The sequence below is a fragment of the Cetorhinus maximus genome, chromosome 23 (genome assembly GCF_964194155.1).
Source record: "Cetorhinus maximus chromosome 23, sCetMax3.hap1.1, whole genome shotgun sequence".
NCBI lineage: Eukaryota > Metazoa > Chordata > Chondrichthyes > Lamniformes > Cetorhinidae > Cetorhinus > Cetorhinus maximus.
In genome coordinates this window covers 58,988,332-59,000,789 of record NC_135901.1, presented here as the reverse complement: position 1 = coordinate 59,000,789, position 12,458 = coordinate 58,988,332, and the positions used below count along the sequence as shown (strand labels likewise).

General features: G+C 45.0%; 1 protein-coding gene across 1 annotated transcript in view; it reads left to right on the top strand.

The window, feature by feature from the left end:
• LOC144698066 (uncharacterized) overlaps positions 1-11,342 on the top strand; it is a 30,224-nt gene extending 18,882 nt beyond the window's left edge. The window contains exons 2-3 of the mRNA XM_078569993.1: positions 8,596-9,194; positions 11,150-11,342. Coding sequence (XP_078426119.1) covers positions 8,596-9,194; positions 11,150-11,342 — 792 coding nt within the window. The remainder of the gene's footprint in view (positions 1-8,595; positions 9,195-11,149) is intronic.
• Positions 11,343-12,458: the final 1,116 nt, after the last annotated feature.

Below are 12,458 nucleotides of genomic sequence, written 5' to 3'. Positions count from 1 at the left end.
CCGGGATTCACTTGTGAATACATTGTTCTGTCTGCAGGGTGGATAAATGAATCCCTTCCCACACACGAAGCAGGTGAATGGCCTTTCTCCAGTGTGAACTCGCTGGTGTGTCAGCTGGAGAGATGGATGAATGAATCCCTTCCCACACATGGAGCAACTGAAATGCCTCTCTCCAGTGTGAACTCGCTGACGTGTCAGCAAACCCATTTTGCTTTTATAGCTTTTCACACAGTCAGCACGTTTAAAAAGTTTCTTTTCAGAGTGAACACGTTGATGTGATGTGAACCGGGTTAGTTGAGTGAATTTCTTCCCACACTTGGAGCAGTTGAATGGTTTCTGCCCAGTGTGAACTTGCTGGTGTATCAGCAGAATCTTTTTGCTTTTGAAGCACTTTTCACAGTCAGAACATTTAAAAGGCCTCTTGTCAGAGTGAACAAGTTGATGTGAAGTGAGGGTACTTATCTGAGTGAATCCCTTCCCACAGTTAGAGCAGATGAATGGCCTTTTCCCAGTGTGAACTCGCTGGTGTATCATCTGATTCCTTTTGCTTTTAAAGCTCTTCTCATAGTCGCAACATTCAAAAGGTCTCATGTCAGAGTGAACAAGTTGATGTGAAGTGAGGTGGGTTAGTAGAGTAAATCCCTTCCCACACTCGGAGCAGATGAAAGGCCTCTCCCCAGTGTGAGTGCGCTGATGAGTTTCCAGCACAGATGGGGATCTGAATCCTAACCCACAGTCCCCACATTTCCACGGTCTCTCCATGGTGTCAGTGTCCCCATGTCTCTCCATGTTGGATGATCAGTTGAATCCTTGTCCACACACAGAACACTTGCACAGTTTCTCCCCGCTGTGAATGGTGAGATGTTTTTTTCAGATAGTGTAACAGGTTAAAGCTCTTTCCACAGTCAGTTCACTGGAGCACTCTCACTCGGGCGTGTCTGTCTCGGTGCTTTGCCAGTCACACTGACATTTGAAATCTTTTCCCACAGACAGAAAAGACAAATATTTCTCCTTCCACAGTCAAAGATCAATGATATTCAGGTCCAATGTCTAGAGTTATAGACCAGTCAGCCTGACGTCAGTTGTGCGGAAAATTCTAGAGTCCATTACAAAAGATGTAATAGCTGAGCACTTGGAAAAATAAAGTGGCAGAATGGGACAGAGTCAGCGTGGATTTATGAAAGGGAAATCATGCTTGACAAATCTACTGGAATGTTTCGAGGATGAAAGTACTGGAGTTGATGAGGGGGAACCAGTGGATGTGGTTTACTTGGACTTTCAGAAGGCTTTCGAAAAAGTCCCACGTAAGAGATCAGCGTGTAAAATTAGAGCACATAGGATTGGAGGTAGTGTATTGAGAGGTATAGAAAACTGGTTGGCAGACAGGAAACAAAGAGTAGGAATAAATGGGTCTTTTTCCAAATGGCAGGCAGGCAGTGACTAGTTGGGTAGCGCAGGGATAGGTACTGGGACCCTAGTTTTTCACAATATATATCAATGATTTAGAGGAGGGAATTAAATGTAATATCTCCAAATTTGCAGATGACACAAAGCCGGGTGGGAGGGTGAGCAGTGAGGAGGATGCAGAGATGCTTCAGTGTGATTTGGACAAGCTGAGTGAGTAGGCAAATGCATGGCAGATGCAGTATAATTTGGATAAATGTGAGGTTATCCACTTTGGTAGCAAAAACAAGAAGGAATATTATTATCTGAATGGCTATAAATTGAGAGAGGGAAACGTGCAACGAGACGTGGGTGACCTCGTACACCAGTTGCTGAAGGTAAGCATACAGGTGCAGCAGACAGTAAAGAAGGCAAATGGTATGTTGGCCTTCATAGCGAAAGCATTCAAGCACAGGAGCAGGGATGTCTTGCTGCAATTATACGGGGCCTTGGTGAGACCACACCTGGAATATTGTGTGCAGTTTTAGTCTCCTTATCTGAGGTAGGATGTTCTTGCTATAGAGAGAGTGCAGCGAATTTTTACCAGACTGATTCCTGGGATGGCAGGACTGACATATGAGGAGAGATGGAGTTAGTTAGGATTAAATTCGCCGGAGTGCAGGAGAATGAGGCGGGATCTCATAGAAATCTATAAAATTCTCACAGGACCAGGCAGGGGAGATGCAGGAAGGATGTTCCCGATGGTGGGGGAGTCCAGAATCAGGGGTCACAGTCTGAGGATATGGGGTAGACCATTTAGGACTGAGATGAGGAGAAGTTTCTTCACCCAGAGAGTGGTGAGCCTATGGAATTCGCTACCACAGGAAGTAGTTGAGGCCAAAACCGTGAATGTTTTCAAGAAGGAGTTACAAATAGCTCTTGGGGCGAAAGGGATCAAAGGATATGGGGAGAAAGCAGGAGCAGGTTATTGAGTTGGATGATCAGCCATGATCATAATGAATGGTGGAGCAGGCTCGAAGGGCCGAATGGCCTGCTCCTGCTCCTATTTTCTATGTTTCCTGCTGAATCGAGTGACTCTGTCAGATCTTGATGTGATGTTTGGTTTGAGTTTCCTATCTGCAAATCATCTCCCTCTTGTACCCTGTAAACGGAGTTTACAAAAATATTCACTGTATGTACAGGATAGAAATTCAAAGCCGAAAATTCGAGTTTCTTTGGTACATTCTTCACCCAAACATGTGGTCCAATCAAACTGAAAGAAATTCAAATCAGCAACAAAGTCCCAGCAAAAGCAAAGGGAGCCTTCCTAAATAAACCAGAATGTTGTTTCCAGTGTCTATGAGACACTCTGTACCCTGAGGTACCCACCGGTTGTGGGAGGTATCAAGCGTACCGGTGGATATTGCATGTTCCCTCACCAGGGACCCGCGGGCACGGACAAGACCATGGAAGAGAGGTCGGCAGCCAGTGTGACCAGACCCATCCTGGATCTAGAAATCCCTGTGTTAAACAGGCCCATGAACAGTTACAGGATAAGATTCTCTGATTTAACAAACCCACCACCCCGCCCCCTGCCCTTTACACTGGGCAGCCAGAGATTAGGATTGTGGGGCTGAAGTATCGCCAGAGGTTGAGGATCAGCACCTCTCACTCTGAATATGTAAATGTCCCATGGACTCACTCACTGTTACATCCACAAGAAGGCCGCGCATGCGCCCTGCTCCCTGCTGAAACAGGATGGCGGCCGTTACCCTGGGTCTGGGTCTCGGGGAAAATAAATATATAAAAACTCAATAAAATTAGCGATCAAATTATAGAGAAACCTAAATGTAACAGAGCATCCATTATCCACCAGAAAGATGGGGAGCGGGAATTGTCCATCTCAGTATCGTGAATAGATACTTAATGAGGGGACATTATTCTCTGTGTCTTTCCCGGACATGGAGATGGAAAAGGGGCAAATGAATGAACTTTAAACACCTCGTTCACTTGGCACAGAAACTGTCTGAAACTCAGAATAGAAACCACATGGAACAAAATACTGACAAATACTCAACTGTTAGCCAAAAATAAATAAAAATATATATTGGGGGAGACGGTGCCACAGTGGGAATGTCACTGGACTAATAATCCAGAAAACCAGCTTGATGCTCTGGGGACAGGGGTTCAAATCCCACCACAGCAGCTGGCGGGATTAAAAATCAATTATTAAATCTGGAATTGAAAGCGAGTCTCAATAAGGGCGATGATTAAGCCATTGTCGATTGTCATAAAAACCCACCTGGTTCACTAATGTCCTTTCAGGAAGGAAATCTGCCCTTCTTACCTGGTCTTACATGTGACTCCAGAGCCACACCGAAATGTGGTTACTCTTGATAACCCTCTGAAATGTTGTGGCAAGCACTTATTTCAAGGGCAACAAATGCTGTCCCTGCCCACATTCCATGAAAGAAAGTTTTTAACATCACCGCCACTGAATGGCTACAATTTCGGAAGGAAGTGAAGACAGAGGGTCCAGAAAAGATGCAAGAAAACTGTTCCCCTTCCAAGTATAACAAACCAACTTCACCGAACCTAATTGAAGTTCCGATCTCTCGTGAATCTTTCCTCCAAACTCTCACATTCTTCCTAAAGCTCAGAATTGGACACAATACTACTTGGGTCCAAAGCAGTGTTTTTTATTCAGGTTTATTCTAACATGGTTGATTTTGTACTTTATTCCCGTATTCTTAAAGCCCAGGATTCCACTTGCTTTATTCACTGCTTTCTCAGCCTGCCCCTCCATCTTCAATGATTTGTGCACATAAAGCCCCAGATTAAACTGCTGCACCTTTTTACAGTTGTATCCTTTATCTTGTATTGCCTTTCCTTCCTACCGAAATGAATCACTTCACACCTCTCTGAATGAAATTTTATCTGCCACCTGTCTGCCCATTCCACCATCGTGTCTATGTCCTCTTGAGGTTAATCACCATCCTCCCCACTGCAAACACAACTTGAAAATTTGGTGTTGTTTGCAAATTTTGAAATGCAGCCCGGCACACACAAGTCTAAATCAATAATATATATCAAGAAATCAGTGTTCTGACCACCGACCCCTTGTGATCCCACTGTATACTTTTCCTCAATTTCAAAAAGCAACCGTTCACCATGCATGTTGTTGCCTGTCACACAGCCAATGCTGCCTCTGCCCGATGGATTTTAACTCGGCTGACATGCCTGTTACTTGGCACTGTATCAAATACCGTTTAGCAGTTCATGTGCACATCAACCGTGTTACCCTCATCAACATTCTCTGTTGCCTTATCAAAAACTCAAGAAATTTAGTTCAATACGATTGTCCTGAACAAATTGTACAAGTGACCTAATTTTGACCTGAATTGCCGCTTCTAAATGCTTTCCCACACAAGAGGTTAAACTGACTGGTCTGTCAATGCTGGGCTGACCCTTCCATTTAAGATTACTAAGGATTTAATATTAGTGCCAGAAAGTGTGGGGAAATCGTGAGAAGTTGTGAAATTGTAACATTTAAAGACACTAATAACTGATAAATAGCTCAAGAAATAATCAGTTTTCAAGACATAAAGTACAGATAAATTAATTTATGAATAACTGAATTGAATTATTAATAATGTCGGGTAGAGTGCTTGGAATGGAGAAACGAAAATTACTGCAATGCTTAAAATACGAAATGAAAAGATTAAAAACTGGAAACACTCAGCAGGTCTGGAAGAATCTGTAGAGAGAGAAACACGATTAACGTTTCAGGTCTGTGAGCCATTGAAAGGTGGAAGAGGAACAGAAGGGAAGGTCTATGAAAGGCTGCAGGGCGAGAGAGATTAACTGACAAAAGGCTTCATAATGCAAGGTCAAAGGGAGTGGTAATGGGACAATTAAAAACACAAAAGCTGTTTCTAGATTAGGTGTGAATGGCACGATAACAACAGTCTGAATGTACCTGAAGCAAATGGGAGAAATAAGAAAGGAAAACTAGGACTCAAAGAAATAAGGAACAAATGAGGGCAGAGATAATTACTTGGTTAAACAGGGATCCAGGGACAAAAGCAGAAGGTGGGAATCACTTTGAGTGGAGCAGCGGGATGGAGACAAGTCAGAGAATCATAGAATGGTTGCAGCAAAAGGAGGCCATTCGGCCAGTCGTGTCTGTATTAGGCCTCTGAAGGGACAATTTACCCAATGCCACGTCCCTGCCTTTGCCCCATAGCCCTGAACAAGTCTCAAACAAAACTTGCATGAAACAAGATGTTTACGTGAAGGGGCAGCAGAAAAAAAGAAAAACAACTTGTTTACAGAGTGTATCGGGGGTGGGGAGCAGCATAATGTACCTGTGCAGGCCAGTGAGGATCCCCAAGGTCCATCAGCCGTCTGCATTCAGTGTTTAGTGGGCCCTGGGGGAGGGGGTGATGGAACCATTTGGGACACAGCACAGTGCTGGAGCTCACCCCTCCCCCACTGTCCTGATAACACAAATGACTCACCTTGGACTGTCCCACACCTGGGCCGGGCGGGGTCAAGGAGGCTGCAAGCTGGTAGGTTGAGCTGTGAACTGGGCGGAGTTGGGGGGTTTGAGTGACAGGTCTGGTGCTATATCAGAGCAGGCACAGTCACTGCTCCCCCTCTCCTCGTGGAAGTTTGACTGGAATCGTGTTGGTGAGTGTTTCTAAACTCTGTCTCACTATCCCGGGATTGGAGGTGGATTGGAGGTTGTTGTGAGTGTTGGATTATATTGTTTTTCCTCATTCTTCCCGCTTCTCCCACTCCCAGTTCCAGGCTGCAGGTCCCGGTGATTCTGGATGCGGGACAGTTGTTAGTCCCGGCCCTGGTGTGGGTGCGCAAGCGCAGATGCGCGGCTTCTTGTTCTGTAATAATGGCGAGTGATTGTCCTCCTGTATTTTGCTGCAGTTCTTCACCTCCTTGACTCTCCCGGCGCCATAGTTGCCACCTGCCGATTGCGGTAATCGACCTTCGATCAGGAAATTAACAACTTTTAGTTAGAGCGGTTTCTGGGGCGCTTAGCATTGTGGGAACATTGCCCGCCATTAGTCGGCGGCCGTCGCCGAGAGTTATCGTGCAGTCTGAAGGGAGGTCAGGGACCTGAGCCCCAATTTATGTTTCTTTATCTGTTCATACTGTCTGATCTGCTGGATATTTAAAATATTTTATCTCTTAATTTCCGATCTAGCCTTGCAGAGCTTTGCTTTCATGTATTGTTTTTTAGAACCGAGTCTCGAAACACAGACAGGCCAATTAGGAGCCGGTTTGAATTAGGGTGGGTGTTGGATGGGGGACTTTTTTTGTTACATCAGTTTTGTGATGGAGGAGAAACTGCTGGGTTTAACCCCGAGGAGTTTGCAACCCAGTTGGACCCAGCAATTTCCGGTGTGAGACTGTCAAGGGAGGTAGATCCTGGGGGAGATCAGATTGACAAACACACTGTCCATTCAATTTAAGAGTTTTGTTTTAGTAACAAGTATTTCTACGGTCCCCTTTTATCCGAGATTTTTTTGTTAACTCCATTCTTGGTATTTGGGTGTCACTAACAAGAGCAGCAGATATTGTCAATCCCCAGTTGTCTGTTGGTCAGGTGTTGGTGGGCCTTCTTCCTGAATCGCTGCAGTCACTGTGGTGAAGGTGCTCCCACAATGCTGATTGGTAAGGAGTTACAGGATTTTCACTGAGCGATGATAAATGTCCAAATCAACAACAACAAGCTGCATTTATGTAGCACACTGATTGGAATAAAATGTTCCAAAGTATATCGCTGGAATATTATACTGGAATATTTAACACTGAAGCACATGATGAGATATCATGGCAAATGATCAATAGCCTGATCAAAGAGGTAGGATTTTAAGAGAGTCTGAAAGGATAAGAGAGAGAGGCAGAGATGTCTAAGTAGGGAATTACAGAGCTTATGGCCCGGGCAGCTGAAGGCTCGGTCACCAATAGTGAGTCAATTAAAATCAGGAATGCTCAACAGGCCTGAATTAGATGAGCCCAGATATATGGGAGGGATGGAGATTGGAGGATATGATAGAGATAGTGAGGGACAAGGTCACTGAAGGATTTGAAAACAAGGATGAGAATTTGAACATTGAGGTGCTGCTTAAAGAAGAGCCTCTGTAGCACAATGAGCACAGAGGTGTTGGATGATCGAGACTTACTGCGAGTAAAGACATGGGAAGCAGAATTTTAAATGACCCCCGTCGTTTATGTGGCTGGCTCAGAATGGTCCAGTTTGGTGGTAACAAAGGAATTGATGACTTTCAGCAGCAGATGGGCTGAGGAAGGAGTGAAGTTACAGAGGTGGAAAGAGATGGTCTTTGTGATACGAAGTCAGAAGCTCAGCTTGGGGTGAAAATATGACACCAAGATTGTGAACAGCCTGGTTCAGCCTCGTAAGTTGCAAGAGAGATGGATGGTATTGATGGTTAGGGAGTGGAGTTTGTAGCGGAGACTGAAGACAATGACTTCAGTCTTCCCAACATTTAAATGGAGGAAAGTCCTGTTCATCCAGCACTGGATGTCGGGCAAGTCAGGGCAGTCTGTGACTTGGAGGTGATTTACCTGCTACCCTGGTCCTTCTAGGGGGTGGAGGATGAGGGATTGGGAGATTCTGCCAAAGTTCTGGTAGAGTTGAGTGGGCCCAGACTGGGTGGAAGGTTCCCTTCCTAGAAGGACATTGGTGAACCAGTTGAGTTTTTATGACAATGCAGCAGCTATCGTGGTCACTTTTCCCTTGTGCCGGCCCCACACATACAGCTCAATTTCACACCCTGCCTTTGTGTTTTTGTGGGTTCTCTCTCACTCCCTTTTGCCTGTTTTGAACTATTTTCACAGGGTTAGCAGTCCGTAATTTCAAACCCAACATAACATCAGGATCTGATGGTGTCACCCAATTTATCGTAACCCACAAATCATCGAATTTTAAATATGGAAGTTAAGAGCCCTGTTCACAGTGGGGAGAAACCATACACATGCTCTGTGTGTGAACGAGGCTTCAGCCAATCATCTGCCCTGTCGAGCCACAGCCGCAGTCACACTGGAGAGAATCCATGGAAATGTGGGGACTGTGGGAAGGGATTCAATTACCCATCCCAGCTGGAAATTCATCAGCTCACTCACGCTGGAGAGAGGCCACTCACATGTTCTGATTCATCCAACCACCAGCGAGTTCACAATGGGGAGAGGCCATTCACCTGCTCCGAGTGTGGGAAGGGATTCACTCAGTCATCCAGCCTGCTGAGACACCAGCAAGTTCACACTGGGGAGAGACCATTTACCTGCTCTGTGTGCAAAAAGAGATTTACTTATTCATTCTCCCTACTGAAGCATCAGCGAGTTCACACTGGGGAAAGACCGTTTACCTGCACTGTGTGTAAACAGGGATTTTCTGATTCATCCAACCGACTGAGACACCAGCGAGTTCACACTGGAGAGAGACCATTTACCTGTTCTGATTGTGGGAAGGGATTCACTCAGTCATTCCATCTACTTAGACACCAGCAAGGTCATACTGGGGAGAGACCATTTACCTGTTCCGATTGTGGGAAGGGATTCAATGATTCATCCAAACTGCTGAGACACCAGCGGGTTCATACTGGGGAGAGACCACTTACCTGCTCCGAGTGTGGGAAGGGATTCACTCAGTCATTCCAACTTTTATCACACCAGCGAGTTCACACCGGGGAGAGACCATTCACCTGCTTCGAGTGTGGGAAGGGATTCGTACGTTTATCAAGTCTACTGACACACCAGCGAGTTCACAAGTAACTGCTCTAGTTGGATTTAGTTGCCAATGATATTCTTGTCTGAAGCATATTCATTGAAGTGTGTTTCTGCTGATGTTAATAAACTCCAGCCTATTTACAGATTCTGTATATAATTCAAATAAATCAGTTTTGCGTTAAACACAGTGTGTTGAGTCGTTTTGATATCTCTAACACATTCAATTCAATTTTTATTTTAACTGAATATTATCAATTTTTACCACATCGCTGATTTGGTTTGGCGCTGAAGGAGGCTATTTGGACCATCATGTCTGCACTGGCTCTCCAAATGAGCAACTCACCCAGTTCTATTCTCCCATCTTTTCCCCGTAACCCTGAACATTATTCCTTTTCAGATAACAGCCTAATTCCCTCCTGAATGCTTCAATTGGACCTGCCTCCACCACACTCCCACAAAAAGCACACCAGACCCTGCTTGAAAAGCTTTTCCTCATATCATTGTTGATTCTTTTACTGATCACTTTAAAACTGTTCTCAGTCCTTTGATCGGTGGAAACAGTTTCTCCTTATCTGCTCTGTCCAGCCCCCACTTGAAAACATCTATCAAATCTCCTCTAAACTTTATTTTCTCTAACGAAAACAGTCCTGATTTCTCCAATTCACTTTCCTAAGCGCTGTTCTTCCTCCCAGGAGCCAGTCTTGCGAATCTTTACAGTGCCCTCTCCAATGCATTCACATCCTTCCTGAAGTGTGGTGCCCAGAAAGGGATGCAATAAACCACCTGAGGCCAAACTAGTGACTTATAAAAATTCAACATAACCTCCTTGCTCTTGTACTCTATGCCCCTATGAATAAAACCCAGGATATTGTATATTTTAATAAACACCCTCTCAATGACTCTCCTGCCACTTTCAATGACTTAAGGGCATATACACCCAGGTTCCTTTCACCTTCAACTCGTTTAGAGTTGTGCCCCTTAATTTATATTGCCCTTCATGTTCTTTCTACCAAGATGTATCACCTCACATTTCTCTGCATTGAACTTCATCTTCCACACGATTGCCCTATTCCACCAACTTGTCTATTTCTTTTTGAAGTTCTACACTGTCCTCATCACTGTTCTCAATGCTTCCACGTTTTGCATCTTCTGCGAACTTTGAAATGTTTCCCTTTACATCAAGATTTAGGTCATTAATATATATCAGCAAAAGCCCGAGTCCCATCACTGACCCCTGGCGAACACCATTACAAATCTTCCACGAGCATGAAAAACATCCATTAACAGCGACTTTCTGTTTCCTTCCACTGAGCCAATTCCGTATCCATGTGGCTACTGTCCCATTTATTCCATGAGCTATAACTTTGCTTATAAGTCTGTTGTGCAGCCCTGTACCAAATGCCTTTTGAAAGTCCATGTACACCACATCAACAGCATTGCCCTCATCAACCCTCTCTGTTACCTCTTCAAAAAACTCCAGGAAGTTAGTAAAACATTCTTCCCCCTTAAGAAGTCCATGGTGTCTTCCCTTAATTAATCTGCATTTGTCCATGTGAGTGTTAACGTCGTCCATATTATAATTTCTAGACGTTTCCCACCACTGAAGTTAAACTAACTGGCCTGCAGTTTCTGCGCTTATCCTTACACCTATTTTTGAACAAGGGTGGAACATTTGCAATTTTCCAGTCCTTCAGCACCTGAGTCTAAGGCACAGTGAAATATTATGGCCAGTGCCTCTGTAACTTCCACTCTTATTTCTCCCAGTACCCTTGGGTGCATCTCATTTGGCTCAGGTGACTTCACAACTTTAAAGTAAAAGCAAAATACTGCGGATGCTGGAAGCCTGAAACAGAAACAGAAAATGCTGGAAAAACTCAGCAAGCCTAACAGTATATGTGGAGAGAGAAAAAATCTGTTAACGTTTCGAGTCCGTAACATTAATTGTTTTTTACTTCTTTCCACAGATGCGAACAGAATCTTCCTCTTGCTTTCCCAGATTCAGACAAAGATTAACTGAGATGCGGCTTCTAATGGCGGCCGGATTACCCACAATCCTATGCGCCTCAGAAACCGCTCTATCTGCCGCGGATTGTCCGGGTGGATGGCGCATGCTCGGAGTCTCCTGCTCTCCTTATGAAGTTGGTGCCGGAGAGAAGCCGGAAGCGGCGGATTGTGAGAGTGTAGAATGATCATTGGTTCAGAATCGGCTCTGGGGCCGCACTCGGGATTTGTAAACCCCGCCCCCCGACGCTAACCTCACACCTGGCAACTCACAATGCCCGGCTGATTGACGGCGGCTACGGACCAATAGAAGAAGAGGGTGGGGCTGGATGACCGAATGCGGGCAGCTGCTCCTCCAGCCAATCAGAGTGAATGAGGGGCGGGGCTGAGCCCGGATCTCCCTCATTGGCTGAAACTCTGCATCATTCTGAAAGCTGATTGTCTCAAACTCCAGGAGAAAACTGGACCTTTTTGTTAGTGACTTTAAACAGATGAAACCCTGTGGGTGTGGAGCAGACATTTCAGCATTTGTTACTGAAACGTGGGTATATGATAAAACAATGTACAAACAATTCAAGGGCTCACTTCAAGGAATGACTAGCCAGGCAAGGAAAGTCACCATTAGAACAAGTGGAATCCCTGGTTTCAATAAATGAACGGGCAGAAGGGTTAGAACAGGTTAGGGAGAAGGTTAATACTGTCATCATTCAGAACATCACATGGAAGCCAAGGCCTGGGAGAGGGGGATCCACCTCAGACATAGCAACAGGGGAACGAAAACATAAAATGCTGAAAAAACTCAGCAGGTCTGACAGCATCTGTGGAGAGAGAGACAGAGATAACGTCTCGAGACCGTATGACTCTTCTTCAGATCTAAAGAGAGGTAAAGATGTGGTGAAATATGTACTGATGAAGGGGGGTGGAACCGGTGAAGCTGGATAGAAGGCCAACGATAGGTGGAGGCAAAGGAGAGATGGTAAAAGATGTCATAAACAAAAGGTCAAAGAATAGTTAATGGTGGTGGTACTGGCTAAATGAAGTGCAAATGGTGACATTAAGGAAGTAAAATGTGATAACGGCAGGACCAGGGTAAGCACTCTGGAAAGTGGCAGATGGCCCAAGCGGGGGTGGGGTGGGGGGAGGGGACGGTGGTGGGAAGAAAGATCGGAAATAGGCTAAAAGCTGGGCATAAACAATGAATAGGAACAAGGGGAGGTCATTCAGCCCGTCCAGCCTGCTCTGCCATTCAATACGATCATGGCTGATCAAACACTTCAATACTGTTTACCCACACTATCCCCATA